Source organism: Pundamilia nyererei, unplaced genomic scaffold, assembly GCF_000239375.1.
Source record: "Pundamilia nyererei isolate P.nyererei 1_Seehausen unplaced genomic scaffold, PunNye1.0 scaffold00014, whole genome shotgun sequence".
NCBI lineage: Eukaryota > Metazoa > Chordata > Actinopteri > Cichliformes > Cichlidae > Pundamilia > Pundamilia nyererei.
Genome location: NW_005187415.1, coordinates 396,913 through 420,232, shown reverse-complemented (window position 1 = coordinate 420,232; position 23,320 = coordinate 396,913). Strand labels below are relative to the sequence as shown.

The window sequence follows — 23,320 nt, the reverse complement described above, 5'->3', positions numbered from 1 at the left end:
AGAGCGAAGTGCTCTAATAGGGTGATATGGTACTACAAGGTCATTAAGATAAGATGGGACCTGATTATTTAAGACCTTGTATGTGAGGAGCAGGATTTTGAATTCAATTCAAAGGAAGCCAATGAAGGGAAGCCAAAACAGGAGACATCTGCTCTCTCTTTCTAGTCCCTGTCAGGACTCTTGCTGTAGCATTTTGGATTAACTGAAGTTTTTTCAGGGAGTTTTTACGACTTCCTGATAATAATGAATTACAGTCGTCCAGCCTCAAAGTAATAAATACATGAACTAGTTTTTCAGCGTCACTCTGAGACAGGATACTTCTAACTTTAGAGATGTTGCGCAAATGGAAGAACGCAGTCTTACATGTTTGTTTAATATGTGCGTTGAAGGACATGTCCTGGTGAAAAATGACTCCAAGGTTCCTCACAGTGTTACTGGAGGCCAAGGTAATGCCATCCAGAGTAAGAATCTGGTTAGACACCATATTTCTAAGATTTTCAGGGCCGAGTACAATAACCTCAGTTTGAAAGTTAGCGGCCATCCAGGTCTTTATGTCTTTAAGACATTCCTGCAGTTTAACTCATTGGTGTGTGTTATCTGGCTTCATAGATAGAAAGATGCTCTGTCATCTGCATAGCAGTGAAAATGTATGCTATGTCTTCTAATGAAGCTGCCTAGGGGGAGCATGTATAATGTAAACAGAATTCGTCCCAGAACTGAACCCTGTGGAACTCCATAATTAACCTCAGTGTGTGAAGAGGACTCTCCATTTACATGAACAAACTGGAGTCTATTAGATAGATATGAAATACAATATCCCCGTGCATTTGAATTCTCAGTAGTTTGTACAATACAACAAAACTTTTCCATTTCTTTCTGTGAAACTGTGATAGATGTGGGTTTTAATCGACACTGAAAGGTGTCAGTTTAGACCCAGCGTGCCAGCAGTAATTCAGTTCGCTGACTTAACGACAAGTTTAATGAAAAATGCTTTGAGAAAGCGCACGCTTGGACAGGCTTACAAAGCTAACTGCACTGCATGGTGAAGGTGTTTCAAACTTTAAACAAATGAGATTAGGAGAGATTATTTAAGAAAAAAAATATATCTGTATTTTATTTTTTAAATTAAGAGCATTTGTCAGTATTTTTAAACTCATTACTTTACTTTGGAAAATTTTTTCTCCTTTTTTCCCGTCACGGTGTATTTTATTTTGTTAGTTTAATCTTATAAAATGTTTAATTCTGCTTTTTTATGGCTGTAGTCATCCTGTAAAACATGATCGCATACATACACATAAAGATTTTTTGCTAAAAAGAAAAGTAGGCTGTAATGTTTCAGACACCATGTTACGTAAAGACACTTCGCGCAGTGTTAGAAAAGTGTGGAGAGCAGCTGTCATATTTGCACTGTCATGCATATTTGAATGTAACACTGTGTTTGTGTTGTGTGTACAGATGCGTTTATGGACGCAAGCTCGTCAGATGGGTTGGTATGCAGGCCGTTGCATGGCAGCACACATCCTGTCAGAACCAGTGGAGCTGGACTTCTGCTTTGAACTCTTCTCACATATTACTAAATTCTTCAACTACAAGGTAAGAGATGTTTTACTAAAGTGCAGCAAAGTTATTTAAATGATAACTAATAGGTTAAACATCAACTATGCAAAGTGGAAAGGTTTTCATTCTTTTCAAGGTGATTTCACAGGGCTGCATGGTTTTAGCCTCAAGGTTGATTCACAGTGCTTTTTAAAAAACATGTCTCCTTCTGATTATTCCACAGGTGGTCCTACTGGGAAAGTTTAATGGTCAAGGGCTTGGGCCAGACCATGAGCTGCTGGTACGCTGCACTAAAGGCCAGGAGTATGTCAAGGTGAAACTGCAGGGATAAACAATGTGATGACAGTAAATGGTAAAAGGACTGGTACTTACAGTGCTGTGAAAATGTATTTGCCCCCTTTCTGAATTTTTACTTATTTATTTTGACATATTTATCAAACTTACATGTTTCAGATCATCACACAAATTATATCAGACAAATATAACCCGAGCACGAACAGATACATCCTGAAGTTTGCTGATGACACAGTGATCGTCAGTCCTCTGGTGGGGGACGAGTCAGGCCATTGGCAGGTTGTAGATGATTTTGTGGATTGGTGTGATGAGTCCTTCCTTTCACTAAATGTGTCAAAAACTAAAGACATGATTATTGATTTTAGGAAGTCCTCTTATAGCTCATCCCCTACTATCATTAGAACTGCTGATATTGGGATTGTTGAGAGTTATAAATATCTAGGTGTGGTACTTGACCATAAACTGTGTTTTGAATCTCATGCTGATGCCACTCGTTTTAGAGTACCTCTGAGGAAGACCAAAAGACTCAAGGCTTCTTTTGTCCCTACTGCATCCTGTCTCCTACATGGCATATAACCGTCCTGGGATTTTCTATTACTATTATTGTCATTTTATATTATGTTTTGTTTACTTTTATCCTGCTGCTAAACTAATTTCCCTTTTGGGACAATAAAGAATTTGAATTGAATTGAATTGAATTGAATTGAATGTATTAATGGCTATCCCTGCCATTATCTCACTGGAGTGGAGTCCTAAACCCTTAGAAAATAAAACCTTGCATTATTGCCCTTCCCAAACTGACAGATGTTAATGACTTTCTCTCATCTGTTCTTGAGTGTTTTAGATTGTGACATGATGTGTTGTTTTTGAGAACTTCAGCCTACATCATGGCAAACAACATCTTGTTTCAACAGGTCTGGCAGTAAACAAACCTGGGTGTAGCTTGTGAAAGTTAACTCAGCTTTTGAAAACTATGTCATGGCTCAACAAGGGCGGGACAAAAGCATTTTTCACACAGGGCCAGGTAGCTTTGGATAGCTTCATAGTCATCATTTAAAAGCTGCATTTTGTATACACTATCTACAAATGGAGTTCCAAGGCGAAAACTGCTGTCGAAAACGGCTCATCTCACATTTTCCAAAAAACATCTTGATGATTCCCAAGACTTTTGGGAATATTATTCTGTGGAATGGAGAGACAAAAGTTTAACTTTTTGGAAGGCTTGAGTCCCGTTCCATCTGGCGTACAGCTAATACAGCATTTGATAAAGAGACAATGATACCTCCAGTCAAACATGGTGGTGGTAGTGTGATGGTCGAGGACTGCTTTGCTGCTTTAGGACGACTTGCTGTAATTGATGGAAACATGAATTTTTTTTCTTCTCACAAAATCCTGAAGCTCAAGCACACTTTGGTTATGCTGCAGGTCAATTATCCAAAACACCAGCATGTCCACCTCTGAATAGCTTAGAGCAGGGATGTCCAACTCCAGGCCTCAAGGGCCGGCGTCCTGCAGGTTTTATATGTGTCCTTAATCCAACACCGCTGATGTAAATGGCTAAATTACCTCCTTAACATTAAAGTCTCCAGAGGCCTGGTAACTAACTAATCATTTGATTCAGGTGTGTTGACACAGGGTGATATCTAAAACTTGCAGGGCACCAGCCCTTGAGGCCTGAAGTTGGACACCCCGGGCTTAGAGAGAAAAACAAAATAGAGGTTTTGGAGTGGCCTTGTCAAAATCCAGGCTTGTATCAGACTGACGACCTTAGCACAGTGCTGAAGGGAGGGCTTTAAAGTTGCCTGTACTGAAGCGTGCATGCACATGCAGAAATACTTTTTCACAGCATTGTAACTTCTTCAGTCTTCAAAATTAAAATCACCAAAGGCTAATCTGGAACCCAGAAATCAATGGGAGCTGCCAGGGTGTCTTTGTCTTTTGTATACAGTCTTTAGCTAATATCAATATTTTGTCCATCTCATTGCAATTAAATGTTTGTTCCAGGTTGTTCTCAGTGGAGGGAGGATGGTGGGAGCAGTGCTTATTGGAGAAACAGACCTGGAAGAAACATTTGAAAACCTGATACTCAACCAGATGGATCTGACGCCATATGGAGAAGAATTGCTTAACCCTGACATTGACATAGAAGACTACTTCGACTGAGCTCTGCTGGAGAGTTTGAACAATGGCAATTAGCTGTGTGAAAGAAAGATTATGTTTGCAATAGTAAATGAAATTATTTATTTTTGCTTTAAATAAAAAAAAATTCTAAACCACAAGCACTAAATTGTTGGTTGAAATATGTATTAGGTAAAAGTATTTTTGTAGCAGTATATACAATACCGTGCAAGTCTTGGGCCATCCCCCATTTCTTCAGAGTTCAGCAATTTATTGAAAAGTGTAAACAGACGTGGACATTTGCACAAGCTTGAAAGTCAATATTTGGTATGACCACCTTTATTCTTCAACACAGCCTGAACTCTCTTAGGCAACATTTCTTGTCATTTCTTTAAGCAGTCTTCAGGAATAGTTCTCTAGGCATCTTGAATGATATTCAAAGCTCTTCTTTGGATATTGGCTGTCTCTTGTTCTGTTCTCTGTTAAGATGAACACACACTCAGTAATATTGAAGCCCAGGCTTTATGGAGGCCAGTCCATGACTGATAGTGTTCCATTGTGCATTTTTCTATCTAGGTATGCTTTTACTGCGTTATCTGTTTTTGGGATCATTGTCACATTGAAATTGAAGCCATTTCCATTTCAAATATTTCCAGATGGTATGTATGGTTATTCAAAATCTGATTGTACTTTTCTGTGTTCATAAATCCATGGTTTTTGACCAATCGCATTAGACACCAATGGCTAATGCAGTCCCAAACATGACAGAGCCTCCACCAGGCTTTACAGATGGCTGTAGACACTTACTGTTATTCATCCCTCTATAAGTTGCTTCAGATTTTCAGCCCAGTTATTGTGTAGCCTTTTCTCCTTGTTTCCCTTCATTAAGAATGGCTTCCTGACATCCACGCTTCCAGTGAGAAGATTTCTGATGAGGCTTCAGTGAACAGTAGATCAACTGGAGGGCGAGAGGCATCTCTTATTGCTGGATTTCTTCATATTGCTTAAAGACAAATGCTGTTCATCTGCTATAGGTTTTAGGCCTGACAGTTTTATCAATTTTTTAAGGACACCCTGCACATCACGTTGACATACACCAAGTTTTGTTTTTATTATTATTATTACCAATAGCTCTTTGGAAATATTCTTGTTGATGCCAAAATACAATTTTATACCCATGAAACTGCATTATCTTTCATTCATTAAAGAAATGAAAATTAGTGAGAAAGTAGCCAGTGTCTAAAAGAAAATGTTGAAAAACCTTCAGAGAGTATTGAAAACTATTGCTCAAGAGCACTTTTCAAACTTCCAAGAAAGTCTAGCTGCTTGGAGGTAAATAAATAGAAATGGGTGTGGCTGGAGATTTTCCACAGCACTGTAAATCCATCACTTTATTGTCATGGTTTAAACTAATCATGGTTGATTTAAATCAGATATATACTGAGGTATAAGATACACGGGGTAGTATGAAAATGGCATGCACTAACACTCACTTGACCCATTGATTTTAATAGGCAAACGTGTTCTACGTGAGAGCGAAAAGGAAAATCTCTTTGTTTCTATGTTGTCCTAGTAACTCGTGATCAGATTTCAGCCTGAGCAGTAACTAGAGCTCCTCCCAGGCCTCAGCAACAATCTAGATTGTGCTGCCCATTGTTACTGTGAGACGTTGCTTTTGTGGTATAACTACTTGAAAACCCACCAAATGACAAAGGACAAGAAACATTAAAGGTGTAATGATTTAATGATGACCAGAACGCCCACACACTCAATTCTCGTGTATGTTTACCTTTAGGCTTGTGTTTGTAGGTCAGTGCTTTTATTTAGTCACATCTATTGACTGATTGGCTGAGTGAGCACCAAAGGTTGAGTTGACTCACTGGACTTGAAAAGTGACTAAAAATAGCGATGTAAATGAGCAACAACAACTGTGCAACACAGAATGATATCCTTGTCTTTTTAGTAAAGAAACATGAACAACAAACTCCTCTGCTGCTACTCCTGCTGCTGTTAAAGTTTCTCTGGGCTAGACCACATTTTCCAATTTTGGTCAGTTGGAGTTGCCCAGCAATCAGCAGGAATTGACACTGTGATTGCACTGAGTGGTTTTCCCTGGTGTACCTGCACAGGTGGAAAACGGGGAATTGTTTACAGGGTAAGTCAACACTGCTTAGGTGGCCAAATGAATCAAGATAAAATTCAAGTCCTTGTTTATATGCAAACTGCTGGAGTGGAGGGCAGGGCTGAGATGCCAGGTGCCACTGTAGACAGATTGTGTGTTACTAAGCAACTGAGATCAGGCATAAACATTAGTATGGCAAAAAAAAAGACAGAAAAGAATTATATGCCTAGTTAATTTCCTGCTATTAAAGTTGATATCACTGAATATAGGCAAATATGAAAACCAAATAAGATTTTGAAATCTTTAATAATCTGTTTTAATTGACTGACTGATTGACTGGAAGTCCCAACTACCCCCAAATTTTGGGTGGTGGCCAGTCCCCCACACCCTGGCATGGGTGATTATAAAGAATTCATAAACACGAATCTGAATCAGCATACTTTATTAATCCCTAAAGAAATAACTGAGGGTTACAGTTGCTCCAGTACAGCAACAGAAACAGACTAGATTATTTAACAATACAATATGTTACAGATTTAAGAAATAGCACGATATATACAAATCACTCAATAATAAATATCAAGGATTGACAGAGGTGATTATAAATAAATATCAAGAAAATCGACAAGAATATTACAGAGTAGAAAAGAGCGTGTGTAAGAAGGGTGTAACTATTGCAGTGTTTACAGTGTGTTAGATGGAGGAGTTGTACAGGGAGATGGCCACAGGCAGGAATGATTTCCTGCGTCATTCAGTGGTGCTTTTTGGTGCTTTTCCCACTAAACATGCTCTATGGCTAGCCAGCATGTCATGGAGTGGGCGGGAGGTATTATCCAACATTGTCTTTATCTTAGACAACATCTGCCTCTCCGACACCAGTTCCATCCCCACAACATTACTGGCCTTGCGGATATATGAATTAAGGACATTACTAATGCTGTGTTTTCATCTTAGCATTTAGAAGAGGTAACTGAATATATGTGTCCTTTTCCAAGTAACCTATATTTCACAACAGCATAATATAATAGTGGAAATTATTTTTTTGGCACATTTATATTTGTTTTAATATGGCCACCCCTAAAAAAAAAAAATTCCGGAGGTGCCCCTGCCGTTTAGTCGCACCCATCACCAAGAGGACAGTTGAAACCATTGTAAGACATTGCTCAACCTCACCATTATGTGTGCTATTGACGTCACCTGAGGCAGGGTGTGATTTGGGGTTTAAACACCCCAGGGTTGGGAATAGATTTCAGGTGCATTGAGGAGGATGAAACCTCCCATGCTGAAGTTCATCAGAAAACCACAAACACACACAAAGTACCTATTCTTTGACTCCCCCACCCACTGGAGCACCAGTGGGTGGTGGGACCTTGGGGTGTTGAGGACCCTACACCACTGACAAAAACATTTTCCCTCTAAAGAAGAAGGGAAAGAAAAGGAACACATAAATGCAAAGAAAGCACTTAAAACATGCAGTTAACCTTAACTGGGCCTTCATTATATCAGCAAAGATGTCTCAACATAGGAGAGCCACCTCAACACGACAAGACTCAGGTGTACATCTGTGCCTTAAGGACAAAGGGCACTCTTTTGAGGACCCCAATGTTAACCTTTTGGACCAGGAAGACAGGATGGTTTCTGTGAACTAATATTGTTGAAATGAGGTGGTGGATTATGAAACCAGGTATCACATGGTTTCTATGAACAAATATTGTTTCTGTGAATGAATTTTCTCAAAATGAGGTGATGGCTTAGAAAACCAGGTATTAGCTACTTACAATGACTGACTCCTCCCTAGGCGTTTCAATCCCCATTCTTACCTTACCTCAGGTGACGTCAATAACTAATTTAATGGTGAGATTGGGCAATGTCTCCGTTACGTAAGGCCCAAAATGGCCTCCGTACAAGAAAGTAGTAGCTCTAATATTGACCAGTAATGAACCACCACACGCACACTGTAATGGGCTACACAAGATTTATTTGTTCTTTCTCCGGGTAAAACTACTGGCTGAAGACAACTCTGACCCAAGGCCCAAAGCCACCGCGGTCAGGGTTGTTAGCCTGGTTACAAACAGGGGAAAGGTGGTCACTTGGAAGAACAAGCAGCCAAAACGTATCAATCCTGCAGCTTCCTCAAAAAGGCTTGCCACCCACCTTTTCAGGCCTGACTTCGTTCGAGGCTGGGTCTCCACATCACATCCTGGGAGCTGGAACTTCCCCAAAACTGGTCCAGTTTCCTTGTCAGGGGCACAGAGTCTCCAGTCCAGTGTTTGTTTTCCTGCCTTCCAGCACATCCACTCACATCCCAATAAGAATGAGTCCTCCCTCCAACATCCTCAGTTTATTTTAAAAGCAAAACCAGGCCAGGTTAAAAATCTTTTCCATTAAAATGTGCACACTTCATCCTGGATCTTCGAGGCTTCCCTGCTTCACCAGTGTCCTACTAAAAAAACAACAACAACCCCTACTTCCTGTTTCCTCTCCCCTTTATAGAGAAGGGCTCCAATCATCCCCAATCAGCTGCTCCCTGTATTCAACTCCAAATAGCTGGCAGCTGGACTAGAGTAGAATCTCCACTCCCACATGGGTGTGGCCCACACCTCACATCAAACACAAAAAAACACCAAAGCATGCAATTAATACAAAATAAAATCTAAAGAAATGCCAACCCAAAAGCTTAGGGGGCGATTCTCTCCATCCTTTTCCACCATGCTATACTCTGTAACATCTCACAGAGGTTTCACCTGTCGACTGGCATGTCCTATGTCTGTTATCACACGGTAAATAAATAAATAGTGGGTTAACGACTCTCAGTAACAACTCCAAAGCAACTGACCCCACTAGGTGTTGTTGTAGAACTAAAGAACCAAAATATCTGCAAAAACCTCATGAAGTCCAGTTGTGTTTGCCTCTAAGATTGCCTTCCTGAGCCTGGTTCTGCAAAAGAGCTCTTCCTTTTAAAGGGCGTTCTTCCTTCCTACTACTGCCAACTCCTTGCTCAAAGTAGACTATTATGGTTATCTCTCTCACTTTATGAAGATTTCATCATTCAAAATTAAAGGATTTGAGATGAGTATTCATGCTGTCCTTATAATGTGACTTTCCCCACCGCACTTACAGGCTTTTTTTTTTTTTTTTTTAATGTAAACTGGTGAACACCCGGGCTGTCTACAAACATCTCATCTGTTTTATTGGAATACAGTACTCAGTTCCTAGTAGTGGTTGTAAATCAATACTCAGTATTCCAGTAAATACTGGAAAAGTCCAATTGATGTGTGTGCATTGTCTTTGGCTGTGACTTAGATAAAGATCAGACTGTAAAAACGCAAGGCGTATCCATCGTGCTACAAATACGACGGATAGACTTTTAGTTTTTATTGAAAAGTTATAACGTTAGTACTGGTTGAGTGGCTTCATTAATACAGATATTTAAGCAGATTTACCCTCTCCTTGTCGGCCTAAATTAGTCGTCTCACTTTTAGCGTAAACATTTAACGTTAAGCCCAGACGTGTCACGCAGAGGATTTCATTCAAGTAGATTGCGGATGTGACGGCAGTAGCGTGACGGTTTGCTCATGCAAAAGTGTACGCTTGTGTGTAACACCAGCGACCGCCGCCGCCGCAAAATAAAAATAATCAAAAAAGGTCGAGGATTTTGAGTGATGTATTTGATTGCTGTTCGTTTTTTATCTGGTAATTTGTTGTTGTTGTTGTTGTTTTTGCTTGCATTGCATCTCTGCCAATTAATTAACATGACTTGGGGTTTTTTTTCCATGAGCAGGATGTCATTTTTAAAAATTAAGCTCCGCCACCGGTGCGCGCTAAGTCTTTGAGCATGCGCTTCTTTTGGTCATTCGATTACCAGCATGCATCAGGAGAACATCTTTTTTCCCCTGGTGGGTGGGGCTTTTTGAGAGGCGTTGCCGCACAGCAAGGACTCAGGGATTATATACCCTGTGCTGGTCTTCGAGCAGTTTCATACATTGCGCATTTGGAAGCAGATAGGTGTACCGCAGTTTAAGAACAACAGCAACAAAATAATAATAATAATATTTCAAGTATTTCAACAAATATCGACTCCGCTATGGCTAGCTACATCCATGTTCCCGACGAGGCTCCCGCTGTGCCCAAAATAGATGTGACAGTTGACGAGAACGACTACAGACCTGGTGCACTGAAACTGATGAAGGAGCTGAGACCAAGCTGGAGGCCGTTCGAGATCAAAATGAAGGTGCGGTTTATTTCATCACACGCACTTTCATTTCATGTGAAATATTTACTGATTTTTACCATAGCTTTTAATTCTCCCACATATCAAGTATTTATAACTTTACCGTTTAAAAAAAGGGACGTTAGCTATTAAAAGGAGTAAACCACTTAAAAACTGTTGCCGATGTTAAATATTTACTGGTGTCGTACATTAACTGTTAACGGTTAAACAGGTGGGATGACTTCATTTTTGTCAGTCGCTACCACCAAACCAGGAAATGAACGCAGTGAATAGTTGATCTTTAAATTTGTATGTCTTATAGTTTGTTTGGTTTTTTTCGTAACACGACACACGCAAAAAATGGGGAAAAAGAAAACCGAAAGAAAGAAAGAAAGAAAGAAATTGCAAGTGTACGTTTATGTAGGGACTGCGCTAAAGAACGATTGATTTGACTGCGCAGATGCGGGCTCATAATATCGCCGACGCTAAACTGTTCGCTAGATGTTCTTGTTGCAAGTAAATGTTCATGCTGCTTATTCTTCCCACACACCCTTATGCAGCACACACTTTTATATTGTCCTCACTCAGTGGATGCTGATGCTACACTGTGTCAGGGTGTGACCGTCAAACCATATTAACCCGTGACACACATATCTGGCTATATTCGGAACACGTTTTAACCGAACTATTCCAGTTTGCAGTTCAAGACATCAGACAACTGCAGCTTTGTGTTTCAATGGCCTGCACTATTAAAAGCATGCTATGCATAATAAAGTGTCATGACGTGGATATTTTCAGTTTACTATATTTATGATTTCACCAATAAAAGGCAGTCGATTGTTTGTTTTTTAACAGAATGCGTTAACAGTAGTACAGTATTGAAGTATGTATTAAACGTAAGGTTCAGGAAGAAATACTGACTCGAAACGCAACATGACTGTGGGCTATTTACATAAGAGGCTTAATCTAATCTTATGAGAGTGCAAATTGATCTTCCAAAGTTTAACACTTTACGTTACCCTGCAGGATAACAGTGTGACAGGTATACATTACAACTATAAACAGACACCCAGAAAGTGGTATTTTCCTTTCTGCGAACAAAGTGGAGGTGTTTGGTAAATAGTGAGAATGAAAGCTTGTCAGGGCGTCTGCTGTTCTTGCCTGTATTATTCATCAATGAGCTTAAAGTGGGGAGTCAGCAAATGCCAGCCATTGCTATCTAATGGATAATAAAATTCCTGACAGTCCTGTCATTCTCCGTCAATCCTAGATGGAGTAAACAATTAGGGTTGGTATGCTGACCCCTCAACCTTTACAAAAGTGTTCAGAGATTGTAAAGCGAAAATCAGCCAAAATGACACAACCCAAATTTTTGTAGGATTCCGCTTTGTTTTGCAGTATTTTGCCACTTCTGACGCCTCTCAGAACTTATGTAACGCCAAAAAGGTGTGGGCTCTCAGGCTCAGAATTTAAATAGAATCATGTGGACAGTCCCACTTCCTCTAATTGTAGGTGTCAAGTTCAAATTTTGAAGAATGGGACAGATGAAATCCCACTGATTAATCTGTCCTCTGCTCTTGTCTTCCTCTCTGCAGTTTTTCACAGATGGAATAACCAATAAACTGCTTGGCTGCTACGTGGGTGCAACCATGCAGGATGTGGTTCTGGTCCGTATTTATGGCAACAAAACAGAACTGCTGATCGATAGGGAAAATGAGGTGAAGGGTTTCAGAGTACTGCATGCACACTGCTGTGCCCCACGCCTTTACTGTACCTTCAACAATGGTCTGTGCTATGAATTTCTGCAAGGAACTGCACTGGAGCCTGAGCACATTCGCAGCCAGCCTGTTTTTAGGTAAAAAAAAAAAAATCTTGCTATGCAAAATGGAGCTTCTACAGTGTCACTTGACTTTGGGTGTTGTATGCTCTACCACCTCACCGCCTACCTGTCTGAGGCTAAAAATAGATTCTGAACAGAGTTGTGCAATACCTGCATCAGTGTTTTGGTTGATTGTATCGGCACATTCTAGGCTCCAAATATTAGCCTTTTAGCTGGATGTAGCTTTTTTTTTTTCTTCCCTTTACAAAAATGACATGAACCATGTGATTGCATGGCTCTCAGTTACAGTCTATAACAACTTGCAGAAAGAGTATGAAGCAGTCAATTCCATTCAGTTAACTGGGAAAAGCCAGAAAGACAGCAATTGACTACATCCCAGAAATCAGTTTTTGAGAACAGAATAAGTTCGTTTTCAGTTGTAAGGTTTTTAATTTTTCTTGAAATATACCACGAGTTTAAATAAGACACATTAAATGCTGTTAGCTTTAACTTTAATAACTTTTTGAAAGCAGGTTTCCTTTTTCTTAATAATTACTTACTGACAAGACTGCATAATCTGATCCATAATAAAGTTAAAGCAATTCCCCTCCTTTTATAGCCCATTTGTGTGTTGCTGCTTGCTGTTGTAGTTACAGTCTTCTTGTTTTCTACCTTGCAGGCTCATTGCTAGGCAGCTGGCCAGGTACCACGCCATACACGCCCATAATGGCTGGTTACCCCAGTCTGACCTGTGGCTGAAGATGGGCAAGTACTTTACTCTCATCCCCAAATCCTTCAAGGACCCTGAGCAGAATGCCAGGTGAGACCACATAGATCAGACTTAGTCTGCCAGATCTGTTAGAGAGCTGGTTAGTACTCAGGTTCTCATATGTCTCAAAGCCCAGTTGAGTTTCACTTCTACTGTCTAAAGAAGTGAAATGCATTTCATATTGTTCAGCAAACTTACACTATGTATATGTCCCTTTTTTCACACATGACTTCAATTGACTGTTTCATACAGGATCAAGAATCAAGAGTTGGCATTGTAAGAAAAGTGGTTATGTAATGTTTATTACTACTATTATGTTTAGGTTTTGGTATTTCTAAAGACTTTATTAAGTTCTGAAAATGAATTTGCCACGCCTTTTTATCAGCATGGCGTGATATGACCTCATAGCTTTATCTGTGAGTCACATGATCCCTCAGGTTTTAAAGACAAAACACAGGGATATTTATCAGGTGATCGTATCTGGGGAAGTACGTCAAGTCCTTTGCATAGTTTCAGGACATTTGTTTTGCATTCCCAAGAGACTATGCACGTCTTTCCCTAAGTTTTGCTACATCAATGACCAGCAACCTAGAATAGTAAAGTAGCTCATTTCTGGCTTAAAAAAAGAGAGGCTGCATAACATAAAAATGAGTTATGATTACAGTGTCTCCCTTACGTGCTTTTGCTGTTTTGTCTAACAGTAATAGCTGCCTTCAAATCTACTGGCACTTAAAATGAATCCAAAACAAACATTTGCTTTATATGCTGTTCCATGCAGGTCAAGCAAATATTAATACTGTAAGAAATACTATTAAGTTGAGTCGGAGTGTAAGAGGCGTGGCATCTCGAGTCTTGTTTACTGAAGTGTCGGAATGTTTAATGAGCACGGACACTGAATACTCTTCTTTCCAATTTCTTGCCACATTCTACAAATGACAAAGAAAAGGAATTCATTTAACACGAGTCTTTTAAAAATCCAATCCAAACAGGAAGTACAGAGCAAAACTCTCTGCCAGTGAGTGTTGTGGGAACAGTGTCTATTTTCTGTTCCTGGTGTTCACGATTTGTGCTTACTGCAGTTTAAGCAGTGAGGCCACTGATAAAAGGTTCTAATGTAACGCCATTAGTTGTAAATGCTCTTAATACAACAACTGATAGTTTTAATCTCTGATTTTTATTTCTTTTTTTAATTCCTGTAGTGATGCTTAGCCACCTTCTTTATTTGTTTTCTGCTCAGTTTCGTTTTGTCATTCTGGGCTTTACTGACAAGTGTGATATACGTATTTGCATTTAAATTAACAATACACTACAAAAATAGACTACTTGTACCTATTTGCACCTCATAAAGTGCCACATTTGATTTTCTTGCCTTCTAGTGCCTGTTATTCTGTTCCTGTTTTCTCCCATACTTCTGTTTCTACCTCTACTTTCAGGTTCCCCATACTGACTTATCCATCTCCATCTCCCATTGAATACTGCTCAAAAAAGTAACACTTTTCAATCAGAGTACAACATCAAGTCAGTTAAACTTCTGGGATGTTGATCTGGTCAGTTAAGTAGCAGAGGTGGCTGTTAAGCAGTCTCAGCTGCTTTGCTGTGAAAGAAATGAACAAAAGAGGGACTGACTGTTTTTGTTGTTTGTTTGTTTTTTCACTAGTTTTATGTTTGGCTAGGGTTAGCGTCACTACTGCTATCATGAGGTGATGCCTAGACCGTACAGGGGTTGCACAGGTAGTCCAACTCCTCCAGGATGGCACATTAATATGTGTCATTACCTGAAGGTTTGGTGTGTCTCTCAGCACCGTCTCAAGAGCATGAAGGAGATTCTGTGAGAGCTGGAGAGGGCCATAGAAAGTCCTTAACCCATCAGCAGGACTGGTATTCGCTCCTTTGTGGAAGTAGGAGCAGGATGAGCACTACCAGAACTCTACAAAAAAACCTGAGATCCTAAAGTCCTTTAGTGGACACTATGCTCACTGCCCAGCGCCGTGGAGCCCGACTGGCAATTGTATTAGAATACCAGAATTGGCTAGGCAGCAGCACCCTGAAAGCCATTAGGTAGCGAGACAAAGTCCTTGGACCTCACTCCAATAGAATAACTCTTTTGTTTTTAACGTGCTACCCAGTTCGTATCAGTATAGATATAAGCCCCCCCCCTCCTCTAAATTGAGATCTGATCTGTGTCCTTTAATTTTTTTTCTGAGCAGTCTATGAATAACTTGGTAACCAACTTGCTGCCTCTTTCAGGTTGAGCAGGGAGGTTCCCAGCGCACGGAGCCTCAGAGAAGAGCTGTTGTGGCTCCAGCAGAGCTTGTCTGTGCTCGGCTCCCCCGTCGTTCTCTGCCACAACGACCTTCTCTGCAAAAACATCATCTATAACCAGAAGGAAGGTGAGTATGACGGGGTGTAGTCGCATACTTTTCTGTGTGACTGAGTGCGAACTACACTGCTCCCTGTACCCAGATATGATTGCATTAATTAGATGATTTCAACCCTAGTCACATGCTACACTCATTGTCAGTGTTTGCATTGGACGGTAGCTGTAGAATTAGAACGGTCAGACAAGACAATCTGAGTTTGGCTAAGGCTCTTGATTAAATCATTTCTCCAAAGTCAGTTATAGTTTATTTATTTATATAGTACATTTAATTACAACAGGAACGTTGACCAAAGTGCAAGTGCAAGAATACAAAATACCTAGTAAAAAGTCATGGCTGTTAGGGTAAAAAGTTGTGCAAAGAGAAAAGCCTTGACTCATGGAGTTATTCTGTTTTCTAAATTTGTCTAATCTGTCGTTCTAATTCTGTGTTGAAAATACAATTAGAAATGTTATCAGCTTGAAAAAGCAGCATCATTGCATCATGCTACATACATAGTCTGTGTTACTGGCAGCATATGTTTTTGGTGCTATGTTGCCATTTTTGTTGGTGTGAATGTGAAGCAAACAGTCTTCGGGTAAACTTACTTGTGCACTGAGCTACTGCAATTATACCAGCCTATGAATCCAGTGGATTTATGTATGTGGGAGGGGGGTTGTTTAAGAGCTGTCAGCCCCCTCGTCAGTGTGTGACGAGGGGCGAGACCCTTCTTACAGCTCCTTGTGTCTAGCCTTTCTCCCTCAGGAATAACAGCAGAGGCTGTGGCTGCCCCACCCTGCCCCAGGGAGGCAATGGAGAGAGACAGACCTCACACACGGTCGGCTCTGAGGGCCCTCGCATACTCTGCCCACTCCTCAGACTAATCTGGATGAGTTCATGGCAGCAGTAGGAGCCAACTATCTAAACTATCTACCTGTCACCTTCCTTTTGCTACTTGGCCAACAGTTGTCCATCTGACAAACTATTGTTCCTACAGTACTGGTTATTACACACCCGTTTTTATAGGTGTCTTTGCTGTAAGTAACTCTGAGCACCACTCAAATGGCTAAATTTTAAAGCTGCTTTCTGCTTCTCTTCAGTTTTTGTTTTTTTGTCACTATTAATCACTAGAAAGAAAAGGACGTGGTGATACAGTATTCTGTATTTTTTTTTCTTTAAACTAACCCCATGATAAGATCCACACTGAATCCAGGTACAGCTAAAGGTCCATGTTTTGGGATTATTTCATGTGTAATATAGCACAGTGGATTTAAAATGAAGCCCTCAAATGTGGTTCAAGTCTAGACCAACTTTTGTTCATGAGAAATACAGTATGAGTTAAGGTGTTGTTGGCATTTGCTACCTAGTTACTTCATTTTTAACAATACATTTCTCACAAATTGCTCTAATAGATGCTCCTAATTGCACTAAATGTGTGTTCATTGGCTGGTCATGTCAACAAATTCACTATTTTACTCTTGTGACTGAAAACAATTTAAAGAAAACCACTGAGACTTCTTTGAAATGGGTAAAGAATTGTAGCAATTTTTGGAGGTCTGGCTTAAAAAGTCAAAAAATAACAATGTGTAAGTCATTCTTAGTAATTGTCTTTTCATGGGAATAGTTGACAGTAACAATAAAGAATATAATCTAACTTTCAATAAAAAGATATAACTATAAAGCTTGTGAAAAAAACATTTTGCCAGGGCGCTCCTAAAAGAAACTCCTGCATACAAATATATTTCTGAGAGAGTGTTGCCACTTATAGAACTTGAATAAAATCTGTGTTGCACATCAGGCGACGGCTGAGCAAGGGAAAAGTTCTGGTGTCACCCGGCTTTGCATGACAATGCAACACTCCTAAATTCCTCCACACAGAAATGCAACATCGCCTGGAGCCTGTACTCTAAAGTTAATTTCTTGTATAGGCATGTAAAAGTTTGGGCACTCAGTATGCATGTTTGTGGAATTGCAGAAGCATATTACAATCTTCAATAAGTACTGGATAAAAAGATCTAGTGTAATTGTATCTGCCTCAAACATCCAAACAGAACTAAACCACACGTACAAATGACAACTGTAATGGAATGACACCACAATAAACTCTGGGCCTTTCAGCTCCAAGCAAACTTTATTGTATTTCTGGCTGCGCCCACTCAGTTGTCTAAGGTGTCGTTTTTGTAAATGCAGTTGCTGTCTTATAGTGCACTTACACCCTTTTGTTGAGTTGGCATAAAAAGAAACTGAATGACTTCCATGCCACTTCCTGTCACTTCTGTTCAGCTGTAGCTGCTGACTTGAAACCACTTGTCTGCTAACGTGACAGCAGAAAAGCTACCACTTCCTGCATTGATAAACAAAAGAGCTGGAAGCGGTCATCTTTTTTTCTTTCTTTCTTGTTTTTTTGTTGTTGTTTTTTTAAGCTGTCGCACACTTATAACAAAGGCTGTATTACATTTTCCTGCTTGTTCCTGTCTCTCGGTCCCAGTCACAGGATCTTTTACTCTCCCCACTCCTCTAACTGTTGCTCAGATTTTTCTTTTTCAAAACAACCAAATCTCTTGACTCTGGCCCAAAGCCCTGTAAGTCTGCAGCTCAGCAGCTAACAGCAAGCCTCTCAGAGCTACTTTGCAGAAGCAGTAGTGATGTTAGGCTATTGGATATTCAGCGGACCAATAGGAAGGGAGTGATGAAGGGGAGTGTTAAGTCAAGGGGTGGTGGTTAGGCTTGATGGAATGGGTGTGAAAGAATGGCTAAAAGACAACTGTGTCAGTGAGAGTGAGCATGTGTGAAAGATGTTTGCCCCAACCTTTTCATCTGCTGCACAGGGGGGCTATAGCCACTGCCCGGAGGTGTTCAGTTGTGTCCCGCTAGGACCCACACGCCGGCTGGTAACCCACCTCAAAGTGTCTTTCTTTGTAGTCCAGCACCAACTCAAAATCTAATGTTCCATACACTAGGGTAAAGAAGCTAGCTAAAGCCAAAAATAATTAGTAGAGTAGAGACATTTAATTAAAAGTACTGTTTAAAAAAAAATCTGTATTTGTTAATGTCTCTGTAACAACTGGGCTTATGAAAGTAAGTGTTTGCATTTTGACTTTGACTGGATGCTTCTCTCTTTGTTCATTGTCTGTGCAGTGAAATCACATTTTCAGCAACCTGCAGATGCACTCACGCAGCACCATATTCTTTGAATTTTACCTTCCATGCTCTTACATCAGATTCCAAATGACAGTAAATATAAGTGCATATATTTTGCAAACCTGGCCTGAAACTGGTGCCTACATTAGCGGCTGTGTGGGATTTTGTGTGTGCACTTATGGGCGTGTGTGTGTGACTCATACACATCACGAGAATTTGTCTGAAGCTCTCAGTTAAGCTGAGAGTTGTTGCTCCTGTTTGTCTTCAGCCATCATCACTGCTGGTGCGTAGTTTCTTAGAACTTGTAAGTTGACTTGTGCTTGTAAGTACGTGGAACTTGAACTTTCTGAGAGCATGGATCAAATAGTGTGGTTGCTGTACATTTGCTTTGGCTGCTCACCGGCTACTTATTTCACGTGTGTGAAATATCTCTCTTCTTTGTATCTCTTTGTATTTTATTATCTTCCTCCTTTTGTTCCCTGTGCCCCGTTTCCTTGTTTCTGTCTTCAAAGCATAACATTGACTTGGCCATTTTCCTTTTACTCTGTGTTTGTGTCCAAAACAAATGTTCTCTGAGAAGCAGGCTCTGCTCCTTTTCCTTTACCATTTGCACATGTTTCACGTATTACAGCATGCTCTGTACTCTTTGATTTCTGCTAATATGTTCCAGCTGCCTTAAGATTTATAACTCAGCTTTCAAATGAACACAGACATGCACATCTTGATGTTTGTTTCATCAAAATTGTCTGTTCCTCAACACTTCTGCTACATTCAAAATGCAAACTCTTACTCATCAGCTCTTAAAACTAGCTCAGTAACCGTGCCAGTCCAGTTAGGAAGTCAGAAAGATAGGAAGTTACATGAAAAACCTTGACATTCTGAGTTATCAAAGGGAAATGCAACATAATCATTGTAATGTCTGCCTCCTCGTGTCTTTGTCTAAATGATGACGCTTCTGTTTCCAGGGAATGTAAAGTTCATTGACTACGAGTACACTGGGTACAATTACCAAGCCTATGACATTGGGAACCATTTCAATGAGTTTGCTGGTAAGTGTAACTCAAGCCACTCACATGTGTGAAAGTAATTTGTGTTTGCTGCTTTGCTATGGTATAGATGCACAATATTTACTATTATTTCTGTTTTATAGGCCTGAATGAAGTGGACTATAGTCACTACCCTGGGCGGGACTTTCAGCTTCAGTGGCTGCATTCTTATCTCGAAGCCTATAAGGAACACAAAGGCCAAGGTAGTGCAGTCACTGACAGAGAAGTGGAGAGCCTCTATGTCCAAGTCAACCAGTTTGCCCTGGTAAGTATTTGTAGTTGGTCCGGCGTCATCTACTCAATAATGGATGGATTGGTAGTTGGATGTGAAGTGAACACAACAGACACAGCCTGGCTACAGTAAAATAATCATTTTAAGCCAAATGTTTGCACTGTTACAGTAAAGCTGCACCTGCTCTACAGTTTATCAGACCAAGCTGCATTTATTTTTTATTTTATTTTAGCCTTTCTGGATTAAGTATTTGAGCTACCGTATCACCAGCTTACTATAAATCTGGTATATTAGTGTTAGTGTGAGGGATTGGCCACAAAGGTGCACTTTATATTGTGTCTCTCATCAAATGTTGTTTATCACAAAACAAACTCTATTAAGAACTCCAACAGTATTCTAGTAATGGTGTCGATCACCCACATTTATTTTGTGTGACTAAACGCACATGTGCTTTGGAGAAAATAATAGGAACCGCCTTCAAAGCAAACTTGTCACTTGAAGTCTTGAACTAGTACAAATATTTACTCTGTAGTTTAAAAAGATAAAATAGTTACCTGAACAGACAAATGTTACTTCTGTATAATTCAGCCTTTCCCCCAAAATGGTCAAAACTAAAGCATTAACATTAGACATTGACCAAGTACAGTGAGGTCCTTAGGGCTTGTTCTGAATGATTCTCCACACTGTAAGCTGTTGGGTCAGAGTGGTGCATGTTATACAGATCACACAGACATAAACTACCTGCTCTGAATATGAGAGAAGGATGATTGACACACTCACTAATCTAGCCACCACATGGGTAACAATAACTAAAGATAACTTGCAGCCTTGGTGAGACTCGCCGTTGTCCCGTGAGACAGATTCTGCCTTGTTTACTCTGAAGAGGAATAGAGGGCAGTGTGGAGGATGGGCAACTGAAACAATTGTATTTCTGTGTGAGCTGTTTGTAATTGCTGCCATAGGGCCTCTAGTTTTATACGTACTTGTGTGTGTCATGTTCGATAATTGGAAATGACCTGTACTTTTAGACTGTGAGCACACGGTGAACCTTTCTCTCTCTGTCTCCTTTTTGCCAAGGCTTCTCATTTTTTCTGGGGTCTCTGGGCTCTGATTCAGGCCAGATTCTCCACCATCGACTTTGACTTCTTGGGGTAAGTTGCCATCTTTAAATAATCTAGCGAGCACACTTTTCTTTGAGCCGTTATATCTTGGTGTGGCAAGCACAATTTAGTAACTTAATCACGTTTAAGAACAAAATGTTAAGCATCCACATGGATATTTCAGGATGTTCTGTTATTTTTGCACTGGCATTTCGTGGTAACATGTCACGTACATATTTATCTCACTGCTGGCACTGCTGCTGTGTGTCTCTACTTTACAATCAGATATGCAGTCCTGCGGTTTAACCAGTATTTCAAGATGAAACCAGAAGCGGCTGCACTAAAATTACCAGAATAAAAGCCCGCACCTCCCTCATCATCATCTCCTCTTCGTCCTCAAACCTGCTCTGCACCTCACACGATGACCTCAGAGTGCCCTCTAGAGGTCCCTGTTGAGAAGAAGCCAGACTCTGAGTCCAGTTTAGTTTCTGAAGATCCCCTCTAAAGTCCACATCCATAAAGACTGAACGGGCAATGATAAACACTGTTAATCAGGATAAAGCCCATACTGTCAACATGGGTGTGTGAAGGACCAATTTTAAGATCCGCTATAATGTGAAGTCCACTTGGTTAAATTTATTTTCATTATCAATTCAGTTGATATTTGCATATCAGCTTATTGTATTTATAAGCAGCTCTTCAGATGGCTCAGCTCTGTCTAAGGCAGAGAAGAAGCATCATGTGAGCAAATACATGGCAACTACAGCATTATTTTTTTTTTTTGTCTTTCTTTAAAAGTTGTCCAGACATTAATCTGACTGCCTAGACACCTTCCTAATATCACATTCATGGGGAAACCCCCTCAGAACCAGCCAAGTCATAGACCACATTTATGACAACGGGCAAATAAAGCCTGCTTTATTTGCCAAGGAGCCAAGATAAATGGTAGAAAATGCTAACATGGAAAGGCCAGTCCTGTCTCTCAGTCCCATGTGATAGGAGCCACGCCACACCAAAAACACTTGAGGTCTGTCTTGTGATTCTTGTTTTCACCCCCACCCCCTACATTTCCTGTCCATGCATGGGTGGTGCCTAAGAATAGCCATGTAGTAAATGTTTTACTTTGTAAAGGTAGAAAAGGGGGTTTTAGGGGAGCAGCTTGTGTTTGCCTCTAAAATCTTCCTTAAATGAAATAGTTGTAGATCATTGAAAAGCCATTTGGTTTGACAGTAGTTCTCACTGTACTTCTAGTTTTGTTACTTTTGACACTTTTGTTAACTTAACACAAAGATACATTTTACTGTAATTTTTACATTCCGCACTTGTTAGTACTAGATTGTAAAATTGGTGGATTTCACGTGGTAAGTTAGCAGCGTCCATCCTGATAGGGAAGGATTTGGAGTCTTTGTCAATATTATGAATCGCTTTTGTCCTAAAGCTCCAAGGACTAAGCATTTTGTGAACACGTTCTCATTTAGAGGTGTGTGTGACGTGGCCTTGCTGGCTGTCAGATTTTTGAAGCAGAGTTGGCATTTATCATGTTAAATGATGGATGTTAAATGGTATGGAAAAGTGGAATTCTGGTAAAAGAAAGTCAAAATGATTATCTCAGGCTGCCAGTGGAACTTGAAGATAATTTTTAACAGCAATAACTATTGAAGTTGGTAAAGAACTCTTTAAACAAACTGTTTTTGAAAGAATCTTTTAGGAACTTTTATGAAAACTAAGAAAGCGTAGCTCTCGGTGATTTAACAAGCAGACACCAAAGTGCTGATCGCCGTAAACACTTGCAAGAAAAATGTTTAGAAGAACCTAAGCGTTTCAGATCCTTACACTGTTTAAATGTGACCATGACCCAGCAACTCTTGCAACTGGTTTTTGTTTAGTCCAAAACAAAATCACACGTTTGCAGAGCTCGGTGAAAGCAGTTATTGACACAAAGTTGTCCACTCATACTCATGCAGTTATAAATACATATAGAAGTGTCAGTCTGCCTTTGTGCCTTTTTTTTTTTTTTTTTAAGTCTTATTTTTCACTCAAAGCAATGAACTTAAGGATTATTACTCTTCTGTTTTTAATTAAGTGTTGCTTTTTTATGCTGGAGGATTAAGATGGATAGATAATAAAATTCTCCTGTTGGACCTAGGGTAAATTAGAAATTCTTGTCTTTTAACCTGTGACTTATAAACCCAACCATCTACTTGGTGGTAAAGGGTTTTTAATTTGCTGGTTTGGATTGTGCTGAGAGAACATTTCTAAAGGGTCTCTCGGAAAGTTGTTTGGAGTATTAAGATAGTAGACAAGACTAAGTGTACAAAAAATCCATCTGAATAATTAAACTGGATGAGTGCATTTTCACTGTATATCGAGTAATCTCTCTAGTCTTTTAACTTGAACCACTACATCTTAGAAATGCATTTATATTTAACATTATTGGAGGGGGAAAGGTTAAACTCTGGCCACTGTAGCATATGTTTATATGTATAACTAACGTAATGATAGCTTTTTTTTTTCTCATGTGAATATGTGTACATAGAGGGAGGTTTTTTTCTAAG

At 39.9% G+C, this 23,320-nt stretch overlaps 2 protein-coding genes across 2 annotated transcripts in view; both read left to right on the top strand.

The window, feature by feature from the left end:
- Positions 1 to 4,149, top strand: part of pyroxd1 (pyridine nucleotide-disulphide oxidoreductase domain 1) — a 10,860-nt gene extending 6,711 nt beyond the window's left edge. The window contains exons 11-13 of the mRNA XM_005725090.1: positions 1,456 to 1,593; positions 1,781 to 1,870; positions 3,856 to 4,149. Coding sequence (XP_005725147.1) covers positions 1,456 to 1,593; positions 1,781 to 1,870; positions 3,856 to 4,014 — 387 coding nt within the window. The 3' untranslated portion in view covers positions 4,015 to 4,149. The remainder of the gene's footprint in view (positions 1 to 1,455; positions 1,594 to 1,780; positions 1,871 to 3,855) is intronic.
- A 5,825-nt stretch (positions 4,150 to 9,974) lies between these two features.
- etnk1 (ethanolamine kinase 1) lies at positions 9,975 to 21,533 on the top strand. Its single transcript, XM_005725089.1, has 8 exons — positions 9,975 to 10,322; positions 11,897 to 12,156; positions 12,800 to 12,940; positions 15,137 to 15,279; positions 19,353 to 19,436; positions 19,538 to 19,698; positions 20,743 to 20,816; positions 21,051 to 21,533. Exons 1-8 carry the CDS (start codon positions 10,176 to 10,178, stop codon positions 21,121 to 21,123), a joined length of 1,083 nt encoding a protein of 360 aa, XP_005725146.1. The 5' UTR covers positions 9,975 to 10,175; the 3' UTR covers positions 21,124 to 21,533.
- The last annotated feature ends 1,787 nt before the right edge of the window (positions 21,534 to 23,320 follow it).